Source organism: Anopheles stephensi, chromosome 3, assembly GCF_013141755.1.
Source record: "Anopheles stephensi strain Indian chromosome 3, UCI_ANSTEP_V1.0, whole genome shotgun sequence".
Classification (NCBI taxonomy): Eukaryota; Metazoa; Arthropoda; class Insecta; order Diptera; family Culicidae; genus Anopheles; species Anopheles stephensi.
The window spans coordinates 5479079-5502851 of NC_050203.1; the positions used below are offsets into that span (position 1 = coordinate 5479079).

Genomic DNA, 23773 nt, shown 5'->3' on the forward strand with positions numbered 1-23773 from the left:
AAGTAAGAACTGTTTTGAAAAGGAAAATTGAGCTTGAAATAAAAAAAGGAAAGCGCTACCGTCTCAGAAATACTACTTTGGGAACAACATTTTTCTGCTGCAATTCTTTTTCCATTTAAATTTGAGGTCCCAAATCAAACGGTACCACCTGTGCTCGATGTACCTTGGCTACTGTCATTGCGGGTAATGTTGACAGCTGCCAGCGTATTGGTGTTTTCTACTTCTTCCTCTTGCTTGGAAGGAATCGAACCCGTTCGGTGTGTGAGCTGGTGTTTTGTGAAGAAAATCTTCAATTTCTCGTCGAAAGTAAACGCTAACCTCAGCCGCGATGTATTCCAACGAAGAACCATGGGAAGGAGTAAGTAAAGCGCTTCGAAAAAGCTGGAATCGAGGGCTCTTTTGCATCTGCCCACACGTAGCAAAAGTACTGTTGGCTAGACGACTTTCTTAACCTCACTTTCTGGTGTACCGTAGGGCTACGATGAGTACGGCTACGAGATGGGTATGCCGGATGATGGCATGTACGAACGGGGCTATTTCCCGATGCACGAGGATGTGAAGAAGTTTCTGGTGTACTTCTGCACCGTGATCAAGGACGGTGTGGTGTACGAAATTCAGAACCTGTACGAGAACACCTTCCCGAAGCTGAGCGAGCAGCACTTCGAGAAGAAAGCTTGGCCCAGCGAGGAAGAGGTGGCCCATCTGGTGGATAACGATAGTCTGTTCCTGATTCTGTACAAGGAGCTGTACTACCGCCACCTGCACGCCCAAATCCAGGGTGGACCGTCGCTGGAGCAGCGGCTGAACTCGTTCTACAACTATTGTAACTTCTTCAACTACATCCTGCCGTCGAAGGAACCGGTCCAGCTGGAGTTGCCCGACATCTGGCTGTGGGAGCTGATCGACGAGTTCGTGTATCAGTTCCAAAACTTTGCGCAGTACCGCGCCCGGCTGACGGACAAGACGGACGAGGAGATGGACATGCTGCTGAACAACAACAGCAAGGTGTGGAACATCCTGTGCATCCTGAACGTGCTGCACTCGCTCGTGTCCATGTCCAAGATCAAGGATCAGCTGGAGGCGGCCGCCGCCGGAAAGGATCCGGAAGCGGTGGCGGGCGAGTTTGGCCGGCATTCGTTCTACAAGATGCTGGGCTACTTTAGCTTGGTGGGGCTGCTGCGCGTGCATTCGCTGCTCGGCGACTACCATCAGGCGATCAAGGTGCTGGAACCGATCGAGATCCACAAGAAGAGCCAGTACTCGCACATTCCGTCGTGCCAGATCAGCACGTCGTACTACGTCGGCTTTGCGTACATGATGATGCGCCGCTACTCGGACGCCATCCGCACGTTCTCGTCGATCTTGCTGTACATCCAGCGCACCAAGCAGCTGTACAGTGCTCGCTCGTACCAGAACGACCAGATCAACAAGCAGACGGACCAGATGTACCATCTGCTCGCGATCTGTCTGGTGCTGCACCCGCAGTGCATCGACGAATCGATCCAGCAGGTGCTGCGCGAGAAGAACTACCACGACAACATGTACAAGATGCAGTGCGGTGATTTGGACGTGTTCCGCAACTTCTTCGTGTTTGCCTGCCCGAAGTTTGTGTCGCCCGTTCCACCGCCACCGGATGCGCCGATGGAGGACTACGTGAAGGAGGCGCTCGAGCATCAGATTAACGTGTTCATGGACGAGGTGAAACAGCAGCAGGAGCTGCCGACCATTCGCTCGTACCTGAAGCTGTACACGACGCTGCCGATCATGAAGCTGGCCGCGTTCATGGATCATCTGCCGCGCGACGACGTCGACAAGCAGAAGCTCGAGAATCTGCTGACCCGGCTGCTGTGCTTCAAGCACAAGATGAAGAACATCGTGTGGACGAAGGGTTCGAGCGGTTTGGAGGGCAAGTTCCAGTCGGGATCGGAGCTGGACTTTTACATCGACAAGGACATGATTCACATCGCCGATACGAAGGTGTCGCACCGTTACGGTGACTTTTTTATTCGTAAGGTAATGAAATTCGAGGATCTTAACCGTCGTCTGCACGCGATCAAGGGATAGGAGAGTGGATAGGGGAGCGGCGTGCGGTGTGCATGAATTTTTCGTTTTCTTAACATTACAACATAAACTCTAGCATTCATACAAGTTACAATAGTACCAGCCGTGGTTTCGTGGGAGGAAGGAGGAGGAGGAGGAGGAGAAGGAGACGGTGCGCGGAATATAGTAGGACAGACAGGAAGGGAAGTTCTACTCCGACGTGCAAGAAGCAGCGGAAATCGTATTATAAATGTAGAAATAGGGAGCAACCACGACAAATTGATGGAGAATCGCAGTGGTGTAATAAATGTGGTGTCGTCATCGTGGAGAGCTCCCACCAAAATATCGTGTTCCGAGTTGATTGCTGTGCTTGTGAGAAAAGTGCATTGTGCATCTCTGCGATCCGGCTGCGAAAATTTAAAACTTTCGTAAACAAACGTTATGTCGACAGCATTCGATCGACCAACTGTCAAACCGGGTTTGTTTATGTTTATGTCGACATAGGAGGCAGTTTCACTCCATCAGCGTGAAGCATTCGGGATCCTCTCCACGATGGCCACCTTTCGATTGGAACGATTTCCACACGTGTGCCCCGTATGTTTGCAGCACCGGCCGGACAATTTGTTAATTTCCTTCAATACACTTGACCCTAGCTGTGGTGTCCAGCTGTTGGAGGTTGTCGAGGAGCTCATGTTCCCCGTCTTGCCGGTAGGTATTTTTTTAGAGCAGTTCCGAAACACCGACCAGATCCCCCTAATGGATCCGTGTTCATCGCCAGGAACTGGAGCATTGTACTCCGCGTGGCGTTTGTGAGCCGTGCTATACAGAGCTGAACGCATTCCTTGCATACCGCAAACGTTTGAAGCTTGTGGGAAAGTTTGTATTCAGCCTGGCACAGTTGCGCAACGGTCAGAAGAATCATCTGGAGGAACTGTTTCGCGATCATCAGACGGAACTGTTGATGGTACTGCGTGAACTGAACATTACCGACAGGGAAGAAACCGTCGTTGATGGTTTGCTGGATGAGTTCAACCGACGTTCGAACGGTGAAAGGGTGGAACAAGCGCCGATACAGCAATTACAGCAAGAGCGTCCTGAAGCGGAACACGAGATAGGTCTCGATCGTAGTAATGCAAACCCACAGAGAGTGTTTATTGCCGTGGAGGAACCGGATTCCAATGCAAACGAGGAAGCAGAACCGGACGAAAAACTTGATGTAACTTCTAACGATAAAACCGCGCGCAGCTGTCGCAGAATATCCCTAAAGTAATAGCGAACCAGAGTCAAGTCCCGCTTGAATCTTATTTTGCACTCGTAATATTCCAGCGCGGAACGCAGCAGCCACATCTGCAAGCGTTGCAACCGTGCGTTCGGCACCAGGCGCGATCTGATGCAGCACAAGCGGTCCACCCATCGGGACCACATGTGCGACACCTGCGGGCTTGCATTCGACACCAAGTTTGTGCTGGAAAATCATCGCAAACGGCACGAAACGGTGCGGCAGTACAGGTGTGAATATTGCCCGTTGGAGTACTACACGAAGGCGGAAAAGCTGCTGCACGTGCGACGGTTGCACCTGAACGCGTTCGAGGTGAGCTGCCCGGAGTGTGCGCTAGTGTTCCGGACGAAACAGACGCTGGCACAGCACATGAAGACACACACGAACCAGCGGACGCATACGTGCAACACGTGCGGCTTTAGCTTTAAATCCCACACGCATCTGAACCGCCACACGAAGGAGCTGCACCAGGGCGTGCAGTATCGGTGCGAGCACTGCGACATGTCGTACCGGCGCAAGGACAAGCTGCGGATGCACGTGGAGAAGATGCATAATGTGAGTGCACTGAATCTTCCCTTTTTGCCTATTAAATGATCAATTTTTTTTTCTTACGAAAGCAGATTCAAACGTACTTCGTCTGCGATATCTGCCTGCAGTCGTACGACACGGACGAAAAGCTGCAGGAGCACAAAGCACACCACCAAACCCCGAAAGAGCTCCAGTGTGGCGTGTGTTTGGGGGCGTACGTGACACAGCACGAGTATCAAACCCATCTGTGCATTACGTATCGGTAGGCAGCAAAAAAAAACACCGCTCAACGGACCGCTTGCTTGCTTTATGCACTCTAATTTCCGGTACGTGTGTCTTCCAAAGGGAAAACTACGTTTGCTGCAATCGCGACTTCAAGTACCATTATTTCTACAACAAGCACGCCTTCCTGGTCCACGGTGTGCAGACGAACGTGCGCGTCAAACCCGTCGATGGTCTGCTGCTGGGCCAGTATCGTGCGAAACGGGTAAGCACGAGCTATCTCCTATCCGCGCTTGATTTCCCCTATTGACAAGCGCGAACTTCCTTTACAGAAACAAGCGGAACGGTGTCCCAAGTGTGAGCGAGAGTTCGGTACACGTCAGCAGAAGAAGCTCCACATGGAAACCTGTGGTCTGGTGCAACACGACGGCGCCACACCAGGTTGTGGTGGACGAAAGGCCTGAAGCCGGAGTCATCCCGGTGATCAAGCTCGATACACGATGCTGAGCCTAGCACGACGAATACGATTCGCTACGACGGCTTCTTCTAAACGGCATACGGCGGAACAGTCCGGATGGAGTTCGATGAATCACTCCGGGTGGGAAAACGCGAACTGTCATCGATCGTTAGCATTAGGATGTAACGCATACCATCCACAACCTCTCTCTTGTTACTGTAAATTTCCACGAGTGGTGTTGTATTTTCCCAAGCCTCACCGAAGCTCACGCAATGCGGCGATGCACCGCTTCACTTCCATGCAGCCGCCAGCCTTTCATTACCGCCGCAACATGTCCTGGATCCTTTGCAGCTGACCCAACTCCTGCTCGCGCAGCGTGTTCGCCCGATACCCCAGTCGCGATATGTCCGCACCGCCTTGCTGGTGTCTGTGGCTGTGTGTAGGTTCCTGCTGCCGGAACCAGTGGTAACGGGGTCGATCGTCTCTTGCCGACTCTTGGCGTCTCCAGTCGCGCTGGGACCAATTTTTCCCCGCACAGTCCGGATACGACCCATTCTCGCGCTCCTGTGGCGCAGCGGTGTGGTGTGCGTAGCGCGTCGAGTGGTCGAGCTGCTGCAACCGGATCGGATCGATCGTCGGGAAGGGCGTTGTGTTCATTATGAAACTATCAACACCAGGTTCCACAGTTAAATCATCCCGCTGGCGAGCCATCCGTTCCTTGGCCGGCTTTTTGCCCTGATACGCTCGAACGATCGAGTTTGATTTACCGACGCCGCTTTTCTTCCCTTTGCCCTGTAGTTTCTTCGGCGACACTTCCAAGGTTTGGGGTCGAGTTATGATCCTCGGAATGCCCAAATCGTAGAACGTGAGCATGGTCAGCCGGTTTGTTCGTTTCAACAGCTCGAACTCTTCCACCAGCGCGTCATAGTTCTTGTGATCGTAGCCGGAGAAGATGTACCGGATGGCATCGCTTATGATGACGCGCCGGTACTCCTCCAGCTCGCCCTTCCAGGGATTCGCATTCATGCACAGCGCCAGCTGGCTTCGCAGCATGTTGAGATGCTTGCGCCCATCCCGCAACCCGCACACGCCGAGCAGATGGGTATTTAGCTTGCGGCGCCACTTTTCCTGCGTTTCTGCGTTCGTTGATTGGTGCAGCCGCTCCAGCATCAGCCGCACGCTGTCCTTCTCGCGCACCAGACAGCGCAGATAGCCGGCAATGTAGCGCGTCATTTTGTTGCTGTGCTTCGGTACGATGTTTTGCAAGTACTTGCCATTTGCGGCGGCTTGCTCCGTTTCGCGCAGGTAGTGCACGAGCTGCTCGTGAAACGCGGACTGAGCCTCGGGCGCACCGGTGATGAGCAGCACATTGCCGACCGATTCGAACAAGATGCTCAGCTGCACACCGTGCCGTGTGCCTGCCGAGCTGAGAAATTTGGCACCTTGCTCGGACAGCAGCTGGGAGGCATGTTGCTTGGTGAGCAGCACCTTTGCATTCTCCGTTGCCGTTGGTGCGATCGCCGCCGCTTCACAGGCACTAGCTGCTGGGGGGAGATTTGGTTCCGGTGTTGATGCCGCCGGCAGTATTGGCGATGGTCCGGGGGATGGTGTTGTTTGAGGAACGGGATCGGCAACCGTTAGAGGTATATAATCAGAGAGCCAGGTCTGCAGCTGTTGCTGGGTGTTGCTTTCGGTCGGCACCACAACACTGTCGGCCGGTGGACGTGGTGGTGTTGGTGGCGATAATGCATCGTCCCCAACCTGCCGTTGTATACTGTCGGAAAAATTATGCATGTCCGTAAAAGTATCTGAATGAAATTCGGAAAAACTGTAGTTGGAGTTTTCCTCCACTACTGGTACATTGTCGCTTGCAGGCATATCGCTGTCGATGGGTTCTTGCGGGCAAACTTTAACGGCTTCTTCCATTATCTGCTGTCCGGGCTGTGACTCCTCCTCCTCCTTTATCTGAGCAACAGGATGGGGATCGTGGGGAGACGTTTCGATGGCCGCAGCTGCTTCAGGCGCCGGTTCAGGATGCGCAGGCACCTGCTGCTGTTGTTCTCGTAATAACCTGCTAGCTTCCTCCTGTTCCCTGCTGAACTGCAGATGCTTTTCCAGCAGGCCAGTCGATCTGAGGAAGCTGAAGTAGAACCCCTTCTCGTTTTGGGCCAGCTCGGGCAGATTGAACTCACACGCATTGGCGTCGTCGCTGAACAAATTGTACCGGGCAGTAGGATTCTCGGCGAACCGCCGCTCCTGTTCGTCATTTTGATGCTTGCTGTACCGATTGTACTCTCCGCGGTAGGCTGGCATGTACGAGCTCACGTGCACGTTCGGTATCGGATGGCCAAAGATGCGTCGCGCATCGTTGCACGTGTGGGCCTGATGTCCGGCTCGGCCGCAGATCGAGCACCATCTTGCTTTGGGGTTTTTCTCAACGCCTTCCCTCAGCGGTACATTATCCTCGGTCTGGTCAGACAGGCGCACCGATTGTTATACCATGCATTACCGATGCAGAAAATGAAATAGAGTTTATAAAATTAGGTTCGAGACACACAAAAACGAAACTCATCTAAGTAACGCATGCAATGAATGAACCACCAATGATTTGATTTGAACAGTAGTAGTATGAGACTCCGCTAGAGGGCGCCTTAAGGGAATGATAGCAAAAGAGAATAAGTAAGTCAGGAGGTACGAAAAGGTACTTCAATTATGAGGCATTCACACAACCAAGCCTGTGATTGAGCCAGCCGGTGGTCACTATTAAACTGCTCTACCCTCTCGAAGACCGAGCTGAGCATACGAATAATTTTTTTGCAGCTATCTGTCGGATTGTCTCGCTCATAATTGCGCCTCAACGCACGTAGCAGGCGTGGTGCAAACACCGAAGGATGGGAGGGGTTAACCTCCGAAACACTGGTCCATTGCGCATACGTTACAAGAGCCTTTCCTGTACTTACCGTACTGTGATATCGCCGCCACAGATCCGGGCAACTGCGCTGCGTATGTCCCCGTATTCCGCAAAGGAAACATATGACGTCAGCGTCACGCGAACAGCTCTTGCATCCACGCACGAAGCTGTGCGTTTTTGCGCCACACTGCAAAAAAAGTAGGAAAACAGGAAATTAATGCAAGTACATTCACCCCAAAGCCGTAGCAAATCGTTACGGGGCTGGCTTACGTTTAAGCAGATCGTTTTGGGGCACCGCGGTTCCCTGTGTCCCTTTTCGCCACACATGTAGCAAATCGCCTGTTTCGGTGCGTTCCGGCACTTGATCTTCACATGGCCACGCTCACCGCAGTTGCTGCAGGTAATTTCTTTTTTGGGTGGCTCGGGAAACCGATCTCTGTTCACAATGTGCCACTGTCTGTTGTCGTCTGTAAAACGAGACAAGAAGAGATAAAATCGTTAACACGGCGCGTCTTGAAGATCGGCTTTGTCTCTCTTACATGGCATCTTTCTTAAAGCCATTTCCAAATCCATGTTTTCGCCAGCCCACGAAGTGTTGTAGAATTGTTTCATTTCCTCGTTCCAGGCACAGTCGGGCCCAAGGGTTGGAGTTTTCCGCTCACTGTCCCGTGCCGGCTCGCTTACAACGATTTGGATGTCTTCGTCGTCAGAATCGGTGATCGTTAGCGTGTAGTTTGGTGTTGTTGGCACGCTTCCTTTCGTGGTTTGTTTTTTCTTCCTCTTCACAATCGGAGAAGGAGCTACGTGTTCCGAAGGGCCGGTGGCTTTCTCGAACCGAGCGATTTCCGGAGTGCTGCAACTACCGCCCGCGGCAACGTTTTTAACGCTTGCTTTTGGTTCTTTCGCTTTTTTCCTCTTCTTTGCGCCAGGTTCGGGCTGCGCTTGCTGTTCCTCTTCATCTATCCTGTCTGTTGGTTGCGTTGTGGCTACCGTACAGCCTGCAGCAGCTGCAGCCGGTGGCGGATTCTTTACTTTTCTTTTCTTCTTCGGATTGCGGTCCGCTTTCGATGATGTTGGCTGATCGTTGCTGACAGGTTCGTTGCCTGCCACGGAGGCTACTGCTTCTGATACTTTTGGTGATACTGTCCGCGTAACACGAACAGCATCTACATTTGCAGTCTCGTCTTCCTCCTCGTCGTCTTCGTCCTCCTCCTCCTCCTCCTCCTCCGTGTCAGACACTGCCCGCACAATGTCCGTCAGCAGGCAGGCAAAATCTTCATCGGAGTACGTTTCCGAGTTGTACTGCTTTCGCTTGCGGCCGATCCGTTTCTTCGGTTCCTTCTCAACCGCCTGCTTTTCGGACCCGGGACTCTTCGTCTGCAAAAAGCTTTCATCGTAATCACTTTCGGACGAAACATCGGCTTCCTGCTCAATGAACGTGGACGCAGAGCGTCTCAATCTTTTGTCCGATTCCTGCGGTGTGCTGGTGCTTGAAGCATCTTTAAGCGAAATGTCGTAATCACTCTCCGATGACACATTCTCCTCGATAACGGGAATCTTTTTCGATTTGCCCTTTGTTCCCAAGGTGCCGCCTTTGCCAGCGTTTTCCTTTTCGGCACAATCGTTTGATGGTTTGTCCGATGACGACAGAGCACCCGCTTCCTTGGCGGATGCTTCCTTTTTCTTTTTAGTTTTTTTGCCCGAACCGTCAGAACGTGTCTTTTTGTAATCAAACTGCTTGCGCACGAGCTCCATCACAAGCGATACGGGAGATTTGCTTCTCGTTTTCGACTTGCCGGATGGTTTGCCGACAGTGGAAGTGTCGCTCGCTTTGGACGTGGTGCTTGGAGATGTTGCTGCCTCGACGACGGGAGAGACCGGTGCAGATTTCGAAAGCTTTCCTTTCGCGGGAGTCTTCTTAGTTTCCTTTTTACTTTTTGCATTAATCGCAGTGCCGATACCATTCGCCTGTGGCTGGGATTTACCTGCGTTTCCTTTGACTGTCTCTTCTGGACGTTTTTCCTGATCGGTGGTATCCCCGTTCGTACCGACCGTATCTTCCGACGAGATGGAGGGAACTCTTTCAAGCCGTTTTTCTGCGGCTTCCTTCGCCGGTCTGCCGGTCGTGCCGGAGCGACGATTTCCTTCCATCGTACTGGCCAGTTCATCGTCGCTCGGTATGCTTTCGGTGAAGCTATCGTTCAGCCGCGATCGATCGTGCTGACCGATAAAATCATCCGACATGATCGAACTGTTCGACGGGCTGTGGCAGCGTGATGAGGTAGCGGGTGCGAGTTTCTGCTTCTTGCCGTTCTTCGATTTCCGAAGGGCGAACTGACTGCTGCTGCTGGCATCTTCTTCGTCACTGCAATCGATACAGATTTGCGGCGGTGGTGGTGTTGGTATGATGATGACTTCATCCCCCTCTTCATCCGATAGCAAGAGCGGTGTAGCGGCGGGTTGATCCTGTCGCTTCACCGGTTGTGATTCTTCGTCCGACGAATTGATGCATATTTCTGCCACAACCACCGGTGCCGGTTTCCGTTGACGAACCTGGTTTGCCTTAGTTTTCTTCGACTCCAACACTTGCATGGCGTTCTCTTTCCTATCCTTGTCTATAAGCTTCAGCAGGCTTGCTAACCGTTTCTCCACATACTGGCCGGGCTGCTTGGTTTGTTTCTTCTTCTTCAACTGCAATCCCGGTTCTTTCGTTGCGTGTTTCGGCGCTGCTGCACGTTCTGGAACGTTCTGGTTTCGGACAGTATTCTCCGGCAGTGGTGATTGATTTTCGCTAACTACCTCGTCTTTGTTTCCGAGCAGTGATTGGTACGGTGTCAGAAACATCTTCTTTATCTCAACAACTCCACCACCATCCTTGACGGTGTCCGACACATTCGCACCGGGTGCCGATTGTTTTGTCGCAGAATCGGTTGGATTGTGTTTAGCGTACGGTGCTCGCTCTCCGGCACTGGGAGCGGCAGAACCGACCCAGTACCGTTTCATGTTTGCTGGTAGTATGCCTTGGCTATTGTTAACAACCGTAGTGCGTGAGACAGTGCGCGTCGCCGGAGCAGGGACTTGTGTTGCATCAGCAATCTTTGCCAGCTGTGTATCCTCGTACGAATGGTGGATGGAGGAATATAGTCGTTCTTCAAGCGCGGCCAGATCGCGATCTTCCAAATCCTGCAGAGGTAGTAGTGGTGTGTAAGCCCAGCCATTGGTTACATAGTTTGCCTTGACAAACTGCTACATTCTTACCATGGTGAAGCGCAGTGATGGGGGATGGGTGTGGTTTTCGGAAATTTACAGTAAACGGTTGAAATAATAGCTAACAATAACCTAAATTACAATTTTACGTGTTCACCACATTTTATGTTGTTCTATACATGCGGAAAATGAAAGGAGAAACGACTGTCATGTTGACACATGACAATAATACCAAATCAAGACCACGTCCAAGGTGCATAGAGAGCAGCTGTGCTTTCTAGCTGAAGCACCGTGTATACGTACAAATAATCACGTCCACTTTCAGCATAAATATTTTGTTTCGACTTTCGTCACTAAAACCTAATCTTGAGACTTTATAAGCATATCAAAAAGATCTCAAAAACTGTTGATAAAATTTTATGTGCCTACCATGAAGCAAAACACATCGATAGCCAGTTCTGTAGATTGCATTTAAAGTTCTTTATTCAATGTTTTGGTATCATTTCGACAAATAATGATTTTAAACAATTAGAAATCACTTAAGAACAGAAGTTTCCGTGCTCGGGTTCATTAGACGTGGCGTTGTGTAAGTATCGTATGTTTCGTTAACAGTGCCTGCTAGTAACTACCCGGAGCTATGCACCCAACGCATCAGGCTTACGATTGCGTGGTAGCGTTTCCGTCCTGCTGCTCCGTACATGTCGAAGCGTTCTCGGCCGGCAACGTTTCGGTAATGGCCAACCAGGGCAGACGCTTCTGCAGCTCGATACGGTATCTCGGGTGGCTAATAGCGTACACGTAGGGGTCTAAACAGGCTACAAACTTGCAGGCGCAAGCGGGGAACATCGTGACGCCCGGTGTCAGAAGGCTCTTGTCGCCGAACGCTCCAATCAGTGCCAGTACCGCGTACGGTGTCCACGAGGCAACAAACAGGAAGCAAACGGTGATGGCTGCCTTCGCAATTCGGATCTCAACTGAGGCATCGTTCTTGGTTTGATTCGATCGCAGCGATTCTACGTTCATCTTTTTGGCCTGTTCGCGGAGGGATTTTTCGTGGTTCACGACATGGCTGACAATCTGGCTGTAGTAGTAAATGATGAGGCTCATCGGTAGTACGTAACTGAAGGTAAAGATTGATCCCACAAACAGTCGCGTGTCGAACGTGCCGGACAGATAGTCGAAGGTGCACGATGTGAGGAAACCCTCTGAAATGGAAAGGGGAAAAAGAAGCATTAACTGAAACTGAACGTTTTTTTTTTGTAGTTGCCTCATCGGAATTGTTGCTGGTTGTGGGAGTATTTTCGTGCACACTGCCGTCGTTGGCAGTGTCTCGCTTGACTCTATACACCTTGTGCGCCGTAAACGTCAATCGAGTGGAAACGCTGGGAATAGCAAATGATAATCGATTGACACTTTGTGCACGGATCTTTGTGCTCGGGAATAGTGTTGTTTATAATTACGTGGTACGTAAATAAAAATATCGCCTGATTGCGAAGTGTTCCGTTGCGTAAATGTGTGGACAAACGTTCGGGGCAGCGTTTTCCTCAATGTGCACCTAGCCAGCCAACCAACCCACCCACCAACCAAGCAGCAACCGTCGCAGCTCATCCGATTCCATCCTCCACAAACAGTGCTTGTGAAAGGTTGGTTTGCTGTGGGGTTCGGGTTCACGGCACACCAACACACACGGGACCCGCAGCGCATGCTGACGGTGACGGTGGCTCCAACTCCCACGACGCATCCGCCGCACACGGAGAACGCAGCAGCCGAACCACACACCATGTCGAACAAGCTGAACAACCCGAAGCGCCGCGAGGTGACGGGTTCGTCGTCGTCCAACTCCTCCATCTCGTCGGTGGGCGCTGGGGACAATGGCATATCGGCCGATCTGGCCTCCCTGTTCGAGTGTCCCGTGTGCTTCGACTACGTGCTGCCCCCGATACTGCAGTGCCAGAGCGGCCACCTCGTGTGCACTAGCTGCCGCTCGAAGCTGACCTGCTGTCCCACCTGCCGCGGCTCGCTCGGTAACATTCGCAACCTGGCGATGGAGAAAGTGGCCTCGAACGTGAAGTTTCCCTGCAAGCACTCCAACCACGGCTGCACCATCTCGCTCGTGTACACCGAAAAGGCGGAACACGAGGAGGCGTGCGAATTTCGACCGTATCTGTGCCCGTGCCCCGGTGCGTCCTGCAAGTGGCAGGGTTCGCTCGACTACGTGATGCCCCACCTGATGATGTCGCACAAAAGCATTACCACGCTGCAGGGTGAGGACATCGTGTTTCTGGCCACCGACATCAACCTGCCGGGTGCAGTCGATTGGGTGATGATGCAGTCGTGCTTCGGCCATCACTTCATGCTGGTGCTGGAGAAGCAGGAAAAGTACGACGGGCACCAGCAGTTCTACGCCATCGTACAGCTGATCGGTTCGCGGAAGGAGGCCGAAAACTTTGCCTATCGGTTGGAGCTGAACGGTAATCGGCGTCGGCTCACGTGGGAAGCGATGCCCCGCTCCATCCACGAAGGGGTTGCCAGTGCGATACTCAACTCGGACTGTCTGGTGTTCGATACGTCGATCGCACAACTGTTTGCCGACAACGGTAATCTGGGCATCAATGTGACTATTTCCGTTGTGTAAACAGAACACTGTAATCGACTGAGGGGTAGGGAGGGACCACAGACTACGCATAGACAGCCCCATGTCTATAGACAATTCTTACCTATAATTCTGTAGTGGTAGTGTGTACCGTTTTGTAATTTACTTTAATTATTTTTCTCTCTCTTGTTTTTGAGCCATTTTGCTAACGATAGAAGCACGTTTGGGTTTTGCTAATGTGATGGCGGGGTTTCAACACTGTGCAGCCCCGCGAAAGCAAAATAACTTAGCGTTAAACTACACCAAGTACTGAACTACTACCAGCCGGATCGTGCTGCCTACGCATGATCCGATTGAACAACTGTTGATTGCACACACTCACAGCCAGCGGTTGTAAGAGTAGGGCAAATGGCTCAGCTTTTACGAATGCTTTTAATATTAGTTCCATATCCACCTAACTGCTTAGTTTAAGAGGGAATGGACCTAACCAACAGGATCCTGCCACTGAATGAATCGTAAGGGACAGCTGCTCGATCAATTGATCGATTCCGTTAAGCTGTAGAAGCGTGCGTTACGAAGCTAACCGTGCGCCTGTATCGTTGTATGTTGTATTAAAGAACATAATTATGTATGGCCGCGAGAAGCGAGGACGAAGAGCGAATGAATGCGGTAATGAACTGTGTGATATAATAACAGATATGCATGCATGATAGCGTGTGAAAGGCACCCGTGTGTTTGCGTGATCGGGTACGCGCGTACGTGTGTCGTTAGGGGAATTAAGGTAGAACACGGTCAGACAATTTGTAAATTAAACCATGTAACGTAATCTACTATCGAAGAGGAGGGAGCCAGGCACCACTTGCCACTTTGCCACTCATCCATTCACACTCCTTTAAATTTAGCGTATGTTGTAAAACACGTTTCTATCTATAATACAGTAATAGCGAAATACGAACGAAAGGACACCTGTCCGGAAGTAGTCTTGGGTCCTGCTTTGCGCGGGCAGAGATTAAAAGCGCAAACAGCTAACAACACAAAGAAAGCAGCAGAAAGGGCGTAAGGGATGTTGTTTCGATGTTGCAGCGCCCCGCGGTCAACTACTATCGAACTCTAGATGCAAGAGCTTTCACGGGATTGTACGCAAGTTCTTGGTACATTTTAAGCATCCCTAACGAACAACATTTTAATGCAAATCGCGGGTTTGGCTCTCAGGGGATGGCTTGAGCCTAAAGAAAAATGAAACGAAACTACAAACTGCCAGAGACAGAAAAAGAACGAGCAGAACTTTGAATGTTTGGTTTTGTGCCAGGAGAAGCGGAACATTAATTCTGACCACCGTTTTGTGGGGCTAAAAACACGATCGTGTGCGAACGAGCAGGAGATGATGATATTCTAATTTGTCTAATATTGAGTGACATTAATTCGTGTTAAAAAAGAGTGTACTGTTTGTTTGGTGGTCGTGCAATTAAGAAGTAAGCTTCGGTTAAGAAACAACGCTTCCGAAGGGACATACGACGGATAACTTAAGTCAACATCAAGCTGTTATGAACGAACACAACCACAACCACACGTGTGCTGCAAAAATAAAGTACTCTGATTTCTATTAACCAAGAAGGCGATGGTTTGCGCGTTTGGTCCGAGAGTTTTGAGCGAACGAACCGTGGAGAATGCGCTTACTTACCGGGTACGAAACGTCCCCAGATTTCCAGCAACGGAAGCACTCCCCACGGAATGGTGTATGCCCAGATGAGGCAGATGAAGATGATGGCTTTCGTTTGGGTAAGTCTTCCCTCGAATGGGCGAGTGATGGTGTTGTAACTGTGGAGTAGAGTTCAAATGAAACATAAGGCCTGCTGTGATAGCAACCATCCCATGGCAACATACCGATCGTATGCGATGAGCGCGTTGGTAGCACCAGCTCCGATTCCTGCCGAAGAGAAATAGAATGATGCTTGTTCTTCGTAAGCGCCCAGCACTTGACAATATTTACTTACCGGTCAGAGATCCCACGAAGCCGAAAATCTGGCATCCTAGGTTCCCCAGCGTGAATCCTTTCGTGAAGGAGTTGTAGATGAAGATCGGCGTCTTGGCCATCATGAAGAAATCACAGATGGCCAGATTGATCACGAATACGTTCGAGGGTGTCCGTAGGGATTTTGCGCTGCAAAAAGGGGTAGTAGCATCATGAGTGATATCGGCCTCAGTGATCCTGAGCGGCGGCGGTTCTTACGCGATAAAAATCCAAATGACCAGCCCATTGCCGACGAGCGAGAAAATGGTAAAGGCGATGTACAGCAGCCCGAGCAGATAGTGCAGGGATGCTTCCGGTTCGGGAAACTGGAGCCAGTGTTCGGGTATGTGCACCAGCTCCTCCGGTGGTACGTTCCAGCCGAGGTATCGTAGACCCGATTGGTCCGCACCAATCAGTGCTTCCGGTCGGTAGGCGGTTTGATTGTCAAGCTGGACAATACCCATGGCGGTGGGACGGCGTTGCTCCTACTGCTGCGTTAAGGTGTTTCTAAACGGTCGATTCAAACGTTCCAGCACTGGGTTATTCACCTTTGGAGGCCTGCTTTTAAAAAGGGGAGGAAATCACAGGTCACTTGGGTCACTGTTGCACACACACACACAAGCACACCGCACACGTGTAGGATAGGTTTACCTTTTGTATCTTGAATCGGGAACCGGGTTGACCGATTTTCGGATCCACTAAATCTGGCACACCGCCCTAGACACGTTCGCTGTGCCTACTGACGGAGTGCACGACCGTGGGCAAAGATTTTATAGCCCGTCTGCGGACGGTTCTGGAGGCCGGACCAGGATAAACAAGGAATCTGGTGGTATAGTTTGTGAATTGGCCGCCATGTGCCATTTCCACCCTCCAGCGCATTCTTTCCAGCAGACGGCGGCAGCTGCTGGCAAATAATTTAATCAACGATGGATCAAATCCTGGCCCTGTAACCGACCGAGAGGCGAAGGGCAGCCGGTGTTCCTTGGAGGATTACCGACCGATTCTTGAGCTGGTGGGAGGGGTTTCGATTAAATCTGGGAATAAGTATTTGATTAAGTGGCATAGTGGCTCGACCATGTCGAACAAACCGTGTGCTAGTGTTCGCGTGTCTTTTTAATTTAATTACTGACCTCCCGAAAGAAGTACCTTTGTCTGAGGACTCTACAGGATACAGCAGGTCGGCTTTTGATAGCACTGTTGTACGTAGCGTTTGATACGGTCTTTAACCAGGGACCAGTAGACTGCATGCGACCGTTACAAGGTGTTGCAGTTAAGCATGGACAGTTTGGGGGGCTTTTTTTCTATGTTGCTCGCGGATGGTCTGCGCTAGTTCTCCACATGGTTTCTCCCACATTGGTACCGTGTCGTGCTGCAGCCATAGAAGTGGAATTCGCCTGATTTTAAATCCGCGATAGTGTTGCAATTGTGGTCCCAATTAATGGCAAGTATCGGATTTCGGATTTAGGAACGATAGACAACAACACAATGCTGGGACGATTGGCTGTGTTAGTGCTCTAGTTTCCATCGGGATTACTAAGTCCTACTCAAGATTACTTAAGCGAGCCGTTGCGTCGCTGTTTGGCCATTTCTGTTCAAAGCTCCGTTAGGGAGAGCACGTGGTAGATTGCTAAAGCGGTGGAAAGTTGGAAACATTGGTTTGTTGTTAGATTCCTGTCAGAACTGCTACCACCAAGATAAAGGACCTGGCAGGACTTACCCAACTTATTGCGTGTAGGGAACAAATAGCTGGGAATAAATATTATTCCCATGGGGATGCTTAGGCGACCTTCGGTGCAGCCGGATTGTAGTATCGTGACGGATACACGTTACCATTGTGGGATTAATGCTATACTAAAACACTCACCGCGACCATGTTCATTGTTGAAAAGCACACATGATAATGCCTTGTTTATTTTACAATCCTGTTGTTACATATATTAACGCATTCATTTGTTGCCTTCTGTTGTGCCACGCGTGCCTTGTTGTAAGCTTAATCCACGAAGAGGCTATTCTACATCACCATCCTATTAAACAGCCGTGCGTTTTTTCTTGTTGTTGCCGCGAGGTTTACAGAAGGTTTCCTTTTCCTATCGCCGCTGTGCCGCTCTAGCGCTTCTGATCGCCGAGATCATCGATGAAATCCTCATCGATTTCTGGCCATTTCTCCGGTATGATGTCAAACAGCTCGTCCTTAACGTCTCCCTGAATCACTATCTCGTCATCACCGGTGACGGAAGAGCCGCAGGCAAACTTTGTACCGAAGAACTTGGCCGCAAGCTTCAGATCGATGTCAAACGTGGCCAACCCGGTCACCACGGTGACGGACTTTCGTTTGCCTCGGGCGGACCGCGACAAGCACACCTTCTTCGGTGCGTCATCCTTTGCCTTTTTGGTCTTCATGATTCCTTTGCCGCCTCGTTTCTGTGGTTTCTTCGCTTCGTCTCCGTCAGCCGATTCGCTGGCAGCGTTCGAAGCGGAACCGGTGGTGCCGGCGTTGCCTCCATCTCCGGCACCAGCCGCACCCATCTTCATACGCTCGAATTCGCCCGGCAGATTCTTTTCGAGCCACTGTTTGCATTTTTCGTAGTCCGGATAGTATTCGCAGTACTCGAGCGGCATGGAGCAGTTGCCGCAGTAGGCTACCGTTAGCGGATAGGTCACACCTTCCTTCGGGCCGATCATTAACCGTTCCGGAACTTCCGTTGTCATGACTGTGGGTGTTTGGCTTACGGGAAAGGAACCTAAAACGGGGATGACGAAGGGAACGGGTTATCGTTTTTTTTTCATTAAAAATAGACAAGAAGAGCCGTCTGCAGTACCTTTTGCTTGTTCAAAACTATCAATACGCGGAACGAGGAGAAATACGCGTATTGTTTACAGCCTGACGTTGACAGCTGTCACGCAATCGAGCAAACTGCGGCGGAGGTTTGGCATTTTTACGTCGATTGGTCGAAAATCGATCAAATTTCAAAAGTTCTTTATGGATCTTGACCTCAATTAAGCGAAATTATTGTTTTTTCTTTCGTTTCCCAAGAAATAGGATAGCTGACTCCTATTTGTACATTCGTTCGATCACATTGCTTTATTGTTTGGGATCCTTTTTTTACACAGCTTTATTTCTACATCTGCATTTCGTTTAGATCGGCTTCAATCTTTTTCGTGTCTGCTTTGTTTTTATTCTTAGCTGGCAGTGGTTTGGGTGCCGGTTTCGGAGGCTTCTTTGAAACTATTTGGGCGTGCAGGTCCTGAAACTTTTGGTCCACCTTCTCTCGTTTGTCCTGCACCTTAATCTAAAACCAGAGCACAAGGTTGTATTATATTAGCCAGGGTATCCTTACCAGCCATCTCACGTCGGATTCATACCTGTTTTAAGTTGCTTGAAATTTCCTTCGTCTTTTTCATGTTTGTCTTTTTGGCTTGCGATACTGTAAAGACGGTTTTGGCCTTTTTCGCAAGCTGCTTCCGCTGATCTTTCATCTTGTTTGCTTTCTTAGCCATAATGGGGCTGTTGCTTGTCCGATTCTACGCCTTCGGATGCCGGTCGATATGAAACGAAAAGAGAAAAGAAAATTACATAAGAATTGGGATTTTGTGGGATTTTTCATTCAGCTGCTTGTTTTATTCTCCTCATTCAGATTACATGGTCGTTTGGCGTCCTCCGACAGCGTTTGCTCTTCATCCAGCTGACGCTTTTTGCTATTGGTACTGTGACCAAGCAGTAAGTCCTCCGTAAGATAGAAACTAACACGCATCATGTCCTTGTTGGGTGCCACATTGCGTACGAATGCAATTTCTTTCAGCTTGTCGTCCACTTCCATTCCAAGCCATTGCTCAACTAGTTCGCGGGCAATCTGCTTCTTATCATCAACACCTTTCGCGAAGCAGTACACATGCACCAATGGCTTTTTGTGTAGTACGATATCGGCGTCTTTCAGCAGACCCGGAAAGTGCACCAAATGCTCCACCGCCATCGCTGGCAAATTCATGGTGATGTGTATTTCACCGTCAAACTCCTTTTCGGTGCATTTAGCAAGTAAAGCATCTTTCACTTCTTGCTTGATAAAGTCCACCGCATCCTTGTTGTGGCAGGTGACGTTTTTTGCCACCTTGTTTAGCGTACAGTTGGCCACCAAAGCTTGGTACGAGTCGGGATTTAGGTCGTTGGCCAGCACCTTACATCCTTTGCGGGCTGCCGGAACCGTGAACGGACCGACACCGGCGTACAAATCGTACAGCACGTCGTGTTTGTTGAGCATTTTCACTATTTTCTCATGCTCGGTAGACAGTCGCGGATTCCAGTACACTTTGGAAAAATCAAACTGAAACATACATCCATTCTCCTTCACCGATACCTGGTAGTCGGGCTCACCGCAGAGCAGTTCCATCTGAAAGTTCCGGTAGGTGTTGTCGATCGAAATCGATTTGTTCACCACCGTCCGGCAGTCGGCTATTTTGTCACGTATCACCTCTCCAATCAGTTCCTTGTACGGTAGCAAGTGGTCCTTTAGGTTAAGATGGATTATATGGCCAACTTTGCTGAACGAAGATAGCGCTTCCTTATCGGCCGGCAGGACGGCTTTGAATATTTCATCATACTTCCAGTTTTCGTACGATAGCTGGATTTCCTGCCAAACCAGCGCTTCGCTGCCGATGTCTAGCTTTTCCAGCTTCACATCCGCCAAATCTTCCCACTTTTGAACGGCCAGCGGATGCAGGGTGATTTTGTACTCCTCTGTAATCACCGGTTTGTAGCGTTCCATTTTCAGCAGATACTTCTTGACCGACCGGCAGACTTCGTTCAAGTTTTTGTCTCTCGGTACTAGCAGATGAGGCACTTTGATGGTTTTGGCAAAAGCGGCTCGGTCCAGCTGCTGCATTCCCCGGACCGTGGCCGGTGGATTTAGATCCGGACAGAGCATGTTCTTGAAGTAGTGTCGGAGGCGTACAAATATCAGATGCGTCGTTTGCGACAAGTGCGGCTTCGAGAGTGTTAACGTCTTCGTTGAGCTAATCATCCGCACACACCTAATTATGTGCTATTTCACTTGTCCAAAAAGGCTGGCGCTTCAAGAAACTGTCTGTGTGTTTCTAAATTTAATACAGCAAGGCCGAAATAATTACCTTTTTGTTTTACTTTGGCCCTAAGCGCACAACACAACCACGCTGCTTTTTGTTTACGTTTCGATTCATTGACGTTTCTCTGACGTTCGACGTGTGTTCCTGGTGTACTTGCTGCACCGAACACTAGAGGGCGGTAGCTCGTGTGGCGCCATTCGAAAACGGCAAACACGTTTTGTGTGATTTCCGTTGGCGAATGTTGTAATTTAATACGATGAGTCATTTCCGTGTGATTCACCAAAACATGCGATAGAAACAAGTTTTTATTTAAAAGAGTTTTCAATTTATTAGAGAATAGTTATGTACATTTTAACATGGACGTTATAATCAGCCCCATTATCATATAAATTACATGCTAAACATCGAATACCTCAATCCGTTCAACACTTTCATTGAACTTTATACTTTTTTTGCGTTCCTGTTGAGTGGGTGGCGTCGGTTCCGCATTATCATCCCCATGCTCCTTATCTTTAGCCGCAGCCAACAGCTCGCTAAGCGAACGTGGATTGTCCACCGATCCTGCGATTGGAAAGTATCAGTTAGTTGAGTGTGATGAGGTTTGCATGAGGTTCCACTAACCGGTTAACATCACTTCGGATATTTTGTGAGTTTCCATCGGCGGTGTGCTCGAAGAAATGTTTTGTCCGTTTTCCACGATGACTGCATCAGACCCGTCTGATGATCGCGAAAACGGTGAATCGTCCACCAGGCCTGCTTGTTGACGTGTTTTGGATCGATAGTAAAACGCTGCCGCAGCCATTGCGACAGCAAGAGTGCCGAAAAATGCAGCTATTATGATGTACGGATAGATCACAGTGGTGTCGGCATTGACGATCGTTGTTGGCCCACCATAGAGTTCATTTATCCTCGATACCTCAGCCGTGATATTTGCTTCTGAAGCTTCAAACACTCTGTAAAATAGAACGGAACGTTTGTAGTTCTTCATAACTCTACACTGCTTGCTATCTTACCCTTTCAGATCATCGTGATTTAGAAGTTGATCCTCCTTAAAGGCATATACGATGGCGGATGTTGTGTATCGCGAAGCGGTTGAACGGCTGTTTCGATTTTTCGTATCTCCATCAACAGAAAACACGCTCCTGATCGTTTCCATTTGAATGCCCTCCTTGACGCTAATCTCCTTCAGCGTTCTTTCGAATGCATCCGGATCTGTATCCCGCACTGTCAGTGCTACCAGCTGATCATCTCCTACCTTGTGGACCCGGAGCTTCATTGTCGAAGTATTGCCATCCTCAGCTCCATCGCGATCGGTAGCAAATATCTTGATCGTGACACTTTCCTCACTGGCGAACGCCGATTTAAGAGGGAAAATGACACCCGTGTGAGGATCGATATCGAAGTGATCGTTCGTTGCTAACGAATAGCGAATGACGGCATTAATCCCCTCGTCAAGATCAGTTGCCTGGACGGTGAGTAACTGGTCGGGCAGAAGCTTTCGCGATAGTTGAGGCGATGGAAACGCGTACCTTGCATTATTTGCCGGGAATGTGAATACCGGACTGTTGTCATTGATGTCATCGACGATGATGTGGAGATGTGTAAGATCGGTTGCAAATGCGATATCGTTCATCGGACCCAAACGAACCGTGGCGTTGTTGTTCGATTGCGTTTCTATCGTCGATGCGGTGGGACATGTCAGCTTCAAAACAATCCAAAATTGGGGAAAATCCAAACCAGCGAACAATTCGCCATCTTCACGATCAAATTCATGAGAGGCGAGGGAAGTTGTTGCGTCGGGTATGAAGAAATATTCACCAGGAGTTTGCGATTGTATGCTGTACATGCAGCGGTCAATCACAAGTGGAAATATGTCTTGATGGGTGGCCATTTCTGCTAGATGCAAAACACTCAACACTTTCTGCACCGTTGCGGTGGGTGGTTCCGGAATGCTTTCCGGTGGGATGTCCAGCAATATTACGCAAGAAGTCTTTTGCAGCTGAGTGCGTCGGGCCACAACAACCACATTGAGAAAGGCCTTCGACTTAGGAACGGCCTGCAGATCGACCACTTTCAAATCAATTCCAGTGTTGTTATCCCAGACGGTTTGGGTGAAGAATTCAGCATCCGTCCCTTCAACGCTGTACAGCACATCGCTCGTTTCCGTACCGGGAATCAGTTCCAGCCGCAGAAGAAGACCGTTTTCGATTGTTCTGTTGATGAAGGTTTCTTTAAATTCCGGCGGATCGTCATACACGATGGACAGGTCCGGTTCGATCACGACACTGACTTGGCTCGATTTTTGAGGCACTCCCGCATCGGTTGCCGTCACAGTAAGTTCCAGCTTGTTTGGCAGCTTTAGCACTTGCTCCTTAAACCGAAGCACCGCCTTAAACTGCTTTGGATCGTCTTTTACAGCATAACTCTCAATCAGCACGTAATCGTTCGCCGGTAAGCTAAACGTGACGGTATTGTTTTTCAAATCGATGTCTCGCGCCATTATGCCGGCTCCGTCAGCAATGAACGGTGAAACGTCAAAGTGTTTCGGTAGCGGCAAAGGCACTAGCGCTTCGTATGTTTCCTGCAGAAAGCGAGGTGCATGATTGTTGGCCAGCTTCAAAAATTGTCTGTAGATGCCTGTCCGTGATCCGGTGCTGCACTGGTAATACACTTCAATGATGATGACTTCCTGTATTTCGTGCTCTTCGTACCGTGCGAAAGCTTCCGTTGTCAGAAACTGTAGGCTCGTCCCATCGGTCTTGGCTGCGACGTAGGTGCCCTGCATTGGGACAGTGGCCGATTGTACATGTTCGACGGGAAAGCTGGCAATCACGGTGTTTGGCGGTATAGTCAGATCCAACAGGTCGGGATTTAAGTACGACGAAAAGCTGAACGTTGGAGAAGAGCAATCTGCAGCGCGGTGATGAAGTTGCCACAAAGATTATCGGTGACGGAAGCTCCTTCGGCACAACATCCGGTCAACTTACCTTGCGTTGCGTACACACGGAAGCAAATCAGCAGCACCGACAGCGACAGTAACATCTTCAGGTTCAGGTGCTCCGTCCAGAGAGCCACGATGGCGCGAATAGTGTACCGAACCACTAGCACTCCTGCATCGGAATCAAACTGAACGCAGGTGTTGCGTTGCACCTGCTCGGAATGCTGTGATCGAAGAACAAAAGCATCTATTCCTTCACTCTTCGAGTGGCACTATCTTATCGTGCATTATCAAGTGGTTGTTGGTGATTTTTTATAATGAGGTGAAAGCATCATACCTCGCAGAAGACGGTACCGCACACTAGGCTGGTGAGAAAAAAATGCAAACCTCCGACCTTCTTTGCTAATTGAGTTATCTTGTCCGATGCATGGTTTGATTAAAATGTCCCTCGTGAAATTCTATATGCTAATGACAAATTTATTGCTTTAGAAGGTGAGATTACGTATAGCGA

The 23773-nt window shown here is 49.9% G+C and overlaps 8 protein-coding genes across 11 annotated transcripts; 3 read left to right on the top strand and 5 right to left on the bottom strand.

The window, feature by feature from the left end:
* Positions 1-200: 200 nt before the first annotated feature.
* Positions 201-2383, top strand: LOC118510304 (eukaryotic translation initiation factor 3 subunit L). The gene is made up of 2 exons (XM_036051933.1): positions 201-358; positions 475-2383. Exons 1-2 carry the CDS (start codon positions 329-331, stop codon positions 2062-2064), a joined length of 1620 nt encoding a protein of 539 aa, XP_035907826.1. The 5' UTR covers positions 201-328; the 3' UTR covers positions 2065-2383.
* Positions 2384-2419: 36 nt separating this feature from the next.
* LOC118510305 (zinc finger protein 558-like) lies at positions 2420-4749 on the top strand. The gene is made up of 6 exons (XM_036051934.1): positions 2420-2748; positions 2819-3306; positions 3367-3874; positions 3940-4109; positions 4193-4334; positions 4402-4749. The coding sequence occupies exons 1-6, from the start codon at positions 2593-2595 to the stop codon at positions 4531-4533; spliced, it is 1596 nt and encodes a 531-aa protein (XP_035907827.1). The 5' UTR covers positions 2420-2592; the 3' UTR covers positions 4534-4749.
* Positions 4737-10856, bottom strand: LOC118510303. The gene is made up of 5 exons (XM_036051932.1): positions 10696-10856; positions 7977-10620; positions 7708-7904; positions 7487-7624; positions 4737-6995 (listed from the first exon to the last, which is right to left on the bottom strand). Exons 1-5 carry the CDS (start codon positions 10696-10698, stop codon positions 4845-4847), a joined length of 5133 nt encoding a protein of 1710 aa, XP_035907825.1. The 5' UTR covers positions 10699-10856; the 3' UTR covers positions 4737-4844.
* A 239-nt stretch (positions 10857-11095) lies between these two features.
* LOC118510308 (opsin, ultraviolet-sensitive-like) lies at positions 11096-16181 on the bottom strand. 2 transcript variants are annotated; one of them, XM_036051944.1, is made up of 6 exons: positions 15900-16181; positions 15468-15806; positions 15232-15398; positions 15122-15164; positions 14919-15055; positions 11096-11849 (listed from the first exon to the last, which is right to left on the bottom strand). In XM_036051944.1, the coding sequence occupies exons 2-6, from the start codon at positions 15710-15712 to the stop codon at positions 11302-11304; spliced, it is 1140 nt and encodes a 379-aa protein (XP_035907837.1). In that variant the 5' UTR covers positions 15713-15806; positions 15900-16181; the 3' UTR covers positions 11096-11301. The 2 variants fall into 2 exon arrangements, with proteins under 2 accessions (XP_035907837.1, XP_035907838.1); XM_036051945.1 differs by having other exon boundaries at positions 11104-11849; positions 15468-15809; positions 15900-16052.
* On the top strand, positions 11905-14851 carry LOC118510311 (E3 ubiquitin-protein ligase sina). The gene has a single exon (XM_036051948.1). The coding sequence runs from the start codon at positions 12347-12349 to the stop codon at positions 13277-13279; it is 933 nt and encodes a 310-aa protein (XP_035907841.1). The 5' UTR covers positions 11905-12346; the 3' UTR covers positions 13280-14851.
* A 941-nt stretch (positions 16182-17122) lies between the features above and the next one.
* Positions 17123-18174, bottom strand: LOC118510313 (density-regulated protein homolog). Its single transcript, XM_036051951.1, has 2 exons — positions 18068-18174; positions 17123-17989 (listed from the first exon to the last, which is right to left on the bottom strand). The coding sequence occupies exon 2, from the start codon at positions 17955-17957 to the stop codon at positions 17355-17357; it is 603 nt and encodes a 200-aa protein (XP_035907844.1). The 5' UTR covers positions 17958-17989; positions 18068-18174; the 3' UTR covers positions 17123-17354.
* Positions 18175-18304: 130 nt separating this feature from the next.
* On the bottom strand, positions 18305-20421 carry LOC118510320 (tRNA (guanine(37)-N1)-methyltransferase). 2 transcript variants are annotated; one of them, XM_036051963.1, is made up of 3 exons: positions 18889-20363; positions 18612-18733; positions 18305-18538 (listed from the first exon to the last, which is right to left on the bottom strand). In XM_036051963.1, the coding sequence occupies exons 1-3, from the start codon at positions 20261-20263 to the stop codon at positions 18368-18370; spliced, it is 1668 nt and encodes a 555-aa protein (XP_035907856.1). In that variant the 5' UTR covers positions 20264-20363; the 3' UTR covers positions 18305-18367. The 2 variants fall into 2 exon arrangements, 1 of the variants encoding a protein (XP_035907856.1); XR_004905994.1 differs by having other exon boundaries at positions 18312-18538; positions 18612-18776; positions 18889-20421.
* Positions 20422-20626: 205 nt separating this feature from the next.
* On the bottom strand, positions 20627-23697 carry LOC118510316 (cadherin-89D-like). Of its 2 annotated transcripts, XM_036051956.1 has the most exons (5): positions 23600-23697; positions 23312-23486; positions 21338-23234; positions 20946-21277; positions 20627-20885 (listed from the first exon to the last, which is right to left on the bottom strand). In XM_036051956.1, the coding sequence occupies exons 2-5, from the start codon at positions 23364-23366 to the stop codon at positions 20722-20724; spliced, it is 2448 nt and encodes an 815-aa protein (XP_035907849.1). In that variant the 5' UTR covers positions 23367-23486; positions 23600-23697; the 3' UTR covers positions 20627-20721. The 2 variants fall into 2 exon arrangements, with proteins under 2 accessions (XP_035907849.1, XP_035907847.1); XM_036051954.1 differs by lacking the exon at positions 23600-23697 and having other exon boundaries at positions 21338-23212; positions 23312-23456.
* Positions 23698-23773: the final 76 nt, after the last annotated feature.

Coding starts and splice junctions, on each gene's coding strand:
- LOC118510311 (XM_036051948.1), top strand. CDS start 12,347: ATGCTGACGGTGACGGTGGCTCCAACTCCCACGACGCATCCGCCGCAC.
- LOC118510304 (XM_036051933.1), top strand. CDS start 329: ATGTATTCCAACGAAGAACCATGGGAAGGA. Junction 359..474: donor ACGAAGAACCATGGGAAGGA/GTAAGTAAAGCG, acceptor GGTGTACCGTAG/GGCTACGATGAGTACGGCTA.
- LOC118510316 (XM_036051956.1), bottom strand. CDS start 23,366: ATGTTACTGTCGCTGTCGGTGCTGCTGATTTGCTTCCGTGTGTACGCA. Junction 23,235..23,311: donor CCGTGTGTACGCAACGCAAG/GTAAGTTGACCG, acceptor ACCGCGCTGCAG/ATTGCTCTTCTCCAACGTTC. Junction 20,886..20,945: donor ATCCGAAGTGATGTTAACCG/GTTAGTGGAACC, acceptor TTCCAATCGCAG/GATCGGTGGACAATCCACGT.
- LOC118510305 (XM_036051934.1), top strand. CDS start 2,593: ATGGCCACCTTTCGATTGGAACGATTTCCACACGTGTGCCCCGTATGT. Junction 2,749..2,818: donor TCATGTTCCCCGTCTTGCCG/GTAGGTATTTTT, acceptor GTTCATCGCCAG/GAACTGGAGCATTGTACTCC. Junction 3,307..3,366: donor TGTCGCAGAATATCCCTAAA/GTAATAGCGAAC, acceptor GTAATATTCCAG/CGCGGAACGCAGCAGCCACA.
- LOC118510308 (XM_036051944.1), bottom strand. CDS start 15,712: ATGGGTATTGTCCAGCTTGACAATCAAACCGCCTACCGACCGGAAGCA. Junction 15,056..15,121: donor GCGCTCATCGCATACGATCG/GTATGTTGCCAT, acceptor TCTACTCCACAG/TTACAACACCATCACTCGCC. Junction 11,850..14,918: donor CTGGGGACGTTTCGTACCCG/GTAAGTAAGCGC, acceptor TTTCCATTTCAG/AGGGTTTCCTCACATCGTGC.
- LOC118510303 (XM_036051932.1), bottom strand. Junction 7,905..7,976: donor GGCTTTAAGAAAGATGCCAT/GTAAGAGAGACA, acceptor CTCGTTTTACAG/ACGACAACAGACAGTGGCAC. Junction 6,996..7,486: donor GGCGGCGATATCACAGTACG/GTAAGTACAGGA, acceptor CTGTCTGACCAG/ACCGAGGATAATGTACCGCT.
- LOC118510313 (XM_036051951.1), bottom strand. CDS start 17,957: ATGACAACGGAAGTTCCGGAACGGTTAATGATCGGCCCGAAGGAAGGT.
- LOC118510320 (XM_036051963.1), bottom strand. CDS start 20,263: ATGATTAGCTCAACGAAGACGTTAACACTCTCGAAGCCGCACTTGTCG. Junction 18,734..18,888: donor GGAGGACGCCAAACGACCAT/GTAATCTGAATG, acceptor TGGCTAAGAAAG/CAAACAAGATGAAAGATCAG. Junction 18,539..18,611: donor TTTCAAGCAACTTAAAACAG/GTATGAATCCGA, acceptor CTCTGGTTTTAG/ATTAAGGTGCAGGACAAACG.